This window comes from Oncorhynchus gorbuscha, unplaced genomic scaffold (genome assembly GCF_021184085.1).
Source record: "Oncorhynchus gorbuscha isolate QuinsamMale2020 ecotype Even-year unplaced genomic scaffold, OgorEven_v1.0 Un_scaffold_554, whole genome shotgun sequence".
NCBI lineage: Eukaryota > Metazoa > Chordata > Actinopteri > Salmoniformes > Salmonidae > Oncorhynchus > Oncorhynchus gorbuscha.
The window spans coordinates 13,445-17,500 of NW_025745385.1; the positions used below are offsets into that span (position 1 = coordinate 13,445).

At 44.8% G+C, this 4,056-nt stretch overlaps 1 protein-coding gene across 2 annotated transcripts in view; it reads left to right on the forward strand.

The window, feature by feature from the left end:
• The first annotated feature begins 339 nt into the window (after window positions 1-339).
• LOC124018653 (UDP-GlcNAc:betaGal beta-1,3-N-acetylglucosaminyltransferase-like protein 1) overlaps window positions 340-4,056 on the forward strand; it is a 36,516-nt gene continuing 32,799 nt past the window's right edge. The window contains exon 1 of one of the 2 annotated variants that reach the window (XM_046333990.1): window positions 340-566. In XM_046333990.1, the coding sequence (XP_046189946.1) occupies window positions 450-566 (117 nt within the window). In that variant the 5' untranslated portion in view covers window positions 340-449. The remainder of the gene's footprint in view (window positions 567-4,056) is intronic. The other variant, XM_046333989.1, reaches the window with a different exon arrangement.

The following is a 4,056-nucleotide window of genomic DNA, read 5'->3' on the forward strand; positions in this document are numbered from 1 at the left end:
CTCTGTCTGTCTGGTAGACCATTCCTCTCTGTCTGTCTGGTAGATCATTCCTCTCTATCTGTCTGGTAGATCATTCCTCTCTATCTGTCTGGTAGACCATTCCTCTCTATCTGTCTGGTAGACCATTCCTCTCCATCTGTCTGGTAGACCATTCCTCTCTATCTGTCTGGTAGATCATTCCTCTCTGTCTGTCTGGTAGATCATTCCTCTCTGTCTGTCTGGTAGATCATTCCTCTCTGTCTGTCTGGTAGTCTCTCTTGGTGTGTTTCTCTCTGTCTCTCTCGCTCTCTCTCTTTGTCTCTCTTTGTCTCTCTGTCTGTCTCTCCAGCCCTCTTTCTCTCTTTCTAGCCCTCCCTCTTTCTCTCTTCCATACATCATATGTGATCAGTGTGGTTTGTTTGTGTGTGAGTGTCTGTGTTCATCACATGTATCTAGTAGATCACTAAGAGATGTGTCTGTGTTTCTCTCAGTTGATTGGCTGTCAAGTCCGCAGGGATCCAGAGGGATCTACTGAGCGCTACACACGCTGGATCAACAACATCAGCCAGGATCAACTCAGCACCCAGGTAACACACACTCAGTGTGTGTGTGTGTGTGTGTGGGGGGGGGTCGCGTGCCAGGCAGTGGCCAGGTCCGATGGAAACAGGATGGAGCCTGCAGTTTACACACACACACACACACACACACACACACACACACACACACACACACACACACACACACACACACACACACACACACACACACACACACACACACACACACACACACACACACACACACACACACCAGAGGAAACAGGAGGACCACTTGTGTAAAATTCCAGAATTATTTTACCTACATGTGTGTGTGTGTGACAGAGAGAGTGATGACTCCTGGCTTTAGGGTGGGCTGGTATTAGAGGTCGACCGATTATGGTTTTTCAACGCCGATACCGATTATTGGAGGACCCAAAAACCCTATAATCGGACGCTTTTATTATTATTTTTTTAAATATAATTTTTGTATTTGTAATAATAACAATTACAACAACAATGAATGAACACTTATTTTAACTTAATATAATACATCAATAAAATCCATTGAGCCTCAAATAAATAATGAAACATGTTCAATTTGGTTTAAATAATGCAAAAACAAAGTGTTGGAGAAGAAAGTAAAAGTGCAATATGTGCCATGTAAGAAAGCTAAAGTTTCAGTTCCTTGCTCAGAACATGAGAACATATGAAAGCTGGTGGTTCCTTTAACATGAGTCTTCAATATTCCCAGGTAAGAAGTTTTAGGTTGTAGTTATTATAGGAATTATAGGACTATTTCCCTCTATACCATTTGTATTTCATATACCTTTGACTATTGGATGTTCTTATAGGCACTATAGTATTGCCTGTGTAACAGTAAAGCTTCCGTCCCTCTCCTCGCTCCTCTCTGGGCTCGAACCAGGAACACAACAACAACAGCCACCCTCGAAGCAGCGTTACCCATGCAGAGCAAGGGAAACGACCACAGGCCCAGGGCGAGTGACATTTGAAACGCTATTAGCGCGCGCTAACCAGCTAGCTTCTTCACTTCGGTTACACCAGCCTCATCTCGGGAGTTGATAGGCTTGAAGTCATAAACAGCGCAATGCTTGACGCACAAAGTGCTGTTTGAATGAATGTTTACGTGCCTGCTTCTGCCTACCACCGCTCAGTCAGATATTTAGATACTTGTATGCTTGTATGCTCAGTCAGATTATATGCAACGCAGGACACGCTAGATAATATCTAGTAATATCATCAACCATGTGTAGTCAACTAGTGGTTATGATTGATTGTTTTTTATGAGATAAGTTTAATGCTAGCTAGCAACTTACCTTGGCTTACTGCAGTCGCGTAACGGGCAGTCTCCTTGTAGAGTGCAACGAGAGAGAGGCAGGTCTTTATTGCGTTGGACTAGTTAACTGTAAGGCTTCAAGATTGGGTCCCACGAGCTGACAAGGTGAAAATCTGTCGTTCTGCCCCTGAACAGGCAGGTAACCCACTGTTCCTAGGCCGTCATTGAAAATAAGAATGTGTTCTTAACTGACTTGCCTAGTTAAATAAAGGTCTAAAAAAATAATTAAAACCATTTTTTTAAATCGGCAAATCGGCGCCCAAAAATACCAATTTCCTATTGTTATGAAAATTTCAAATCGGACCTAATTAATCAGCCATTCCGATTAACCGGTCGACCGCTAGCTGGTATTGCGCGATTCCCGGGAATTTTCTGAAAGTTGGCTGAATTTTGCAAGCCTAAATACTTGAGTGGAAAGTAGAGCTCTGTGATTCAGCTCTAACTCAGGGAGAGGAACGTAAAGCTCTGTGATTCAGCTCTAACTCAGGGAGAGGAAAGTAGAGCTCTGTGATTCAGCTCTAACTCAGGGAGAGGAACGTTAAGCTCTGTGATTCAGCTCTAACTCAGGGAGAGGAACGTTAAGCTCTGTGATTCAGCTCTAACTCAGGGAGAGGAACGTAGAGCTCTGTGATTCAGCTCTAACTCAAGGAGAGGAACGTTAAGCTCTGTGATTCAGCTCTAACTCAGGGAGAGGAACGTAGAGCTCTGTGATTCAGCTCTAACTCAGGGAGAGGAAAGTAGAGCTCTGTGATTCAGCTCTAACTCAGGGAGAGGAACGTAAAGCTCTGTGATTCAGCTCTAACTCAGGGAGAGGAAAGTAGAGCTCTGTGATTCAGCTCTAACTCAGGGAGAGGAACGTAAAGCTCTGTGATTCAGCTCTAACTCAGGGAGAGGAAAGTAGAGCTCTGTGATTCAGCTCTAACTCAGGGAGAGGAAAGTAGAGCTCTGTGATTCAGCTCTAACTCAGGGAGAGGAACGTAGAGCTCTGTGATTCAGCTCTAACTCAGGGAGAGGAAAGTAGAGCTCTGTGATTCAGTACAACTGAATACAACTGACCTGGATTTTGCCTGGCTGGTCCACGTGTAGACACACACACACACACTGTGTACAGACACACACACACACACACTGTGTACACACACACACACTGTACAGACGCACACACACACGGCCTGCAGAATTCTTCTGCAGACATTCCTAGTAAATATATTTTTATGGTATTGAATTTCATGGGCCAGAATGAGACCATAGGTTCTGTTGGTGTGGTGATTATCTCTACATATGAGTTTCTCTCTTTGTATTTCTTTCTCACTCTCTCTTTCTATCCCTCTTTTTGTCTTTCTCTGTCTATGTCTCTCTCTCTCTCTCTCTCTCTCTCTCTCTCTCTCTCTCTCTCTCTCTCTCTCTCTCTCTCTCTCTCTCTCTCTCTCTCTCTCTGTCTATGTCTCTCTCTCTGTCTATGTCTCTCTCTCTCTCTCTCTCCCTGTCTATGTCTCTCTCTCTCTCCCTGTCTATGTCTCTCTCTCTCTCCCTGTCTATGTCTCTCTCTCTCTCTCTCTCTCTCTCTCTCTCTCTCTCTCTCTCTCTCTCTCTCTCTCTCTCTCTCTCTCTCTCTCTCTCTCTCTATGTCTCTCTCTCTCTCTCTATGTCTCTCTCTCTCTCTCTGTCTATGTCTCTCTCTCTCTCTCTCTCTCTCTCTCTCTCTCTCTCTCTCTCTCTCTCTCTCTCTGTCTATGTCTCTCTCTCTGTCTGTCTCTCTCTCTCTCTCTCTCTCTCTCCCTGTCTATGTCTCTCTCTCTCCCTGTCTATGTCTCTCTCTCTGTCTATGTCTCTCTCTCTCTCTCTCCCTGTCTATGTCTCTCTCTCTCTGTCTGTCTCTCTCTCTCTCTGTCTATGTCTCTCTCTGTCTATGTCTCTCTGTCTCTCTGTCTCTCTCTCTCTCTCTCTCTCTCTCTCTCTCTCTCTCTCTCTCTCTCTCTCTCTCTGTCTATGTCTCTCTCTCTCTGTCTGTCTCTCTCTCTCTCTATGTCTCTCTCTCTCTCTCTCTGTCTCTCTCTCTCTGTCTGTCGTCTCTCTCTCTCTGTCTGTCTCTCTCTCTCTCTCTCTCTCTCTCTCTCTCTCTCTCTCTCTCTCTCTCTCTCTCTCTCTCTCTCTCTCTCTGTCTCTCTCTGTCTATGTCTCTCT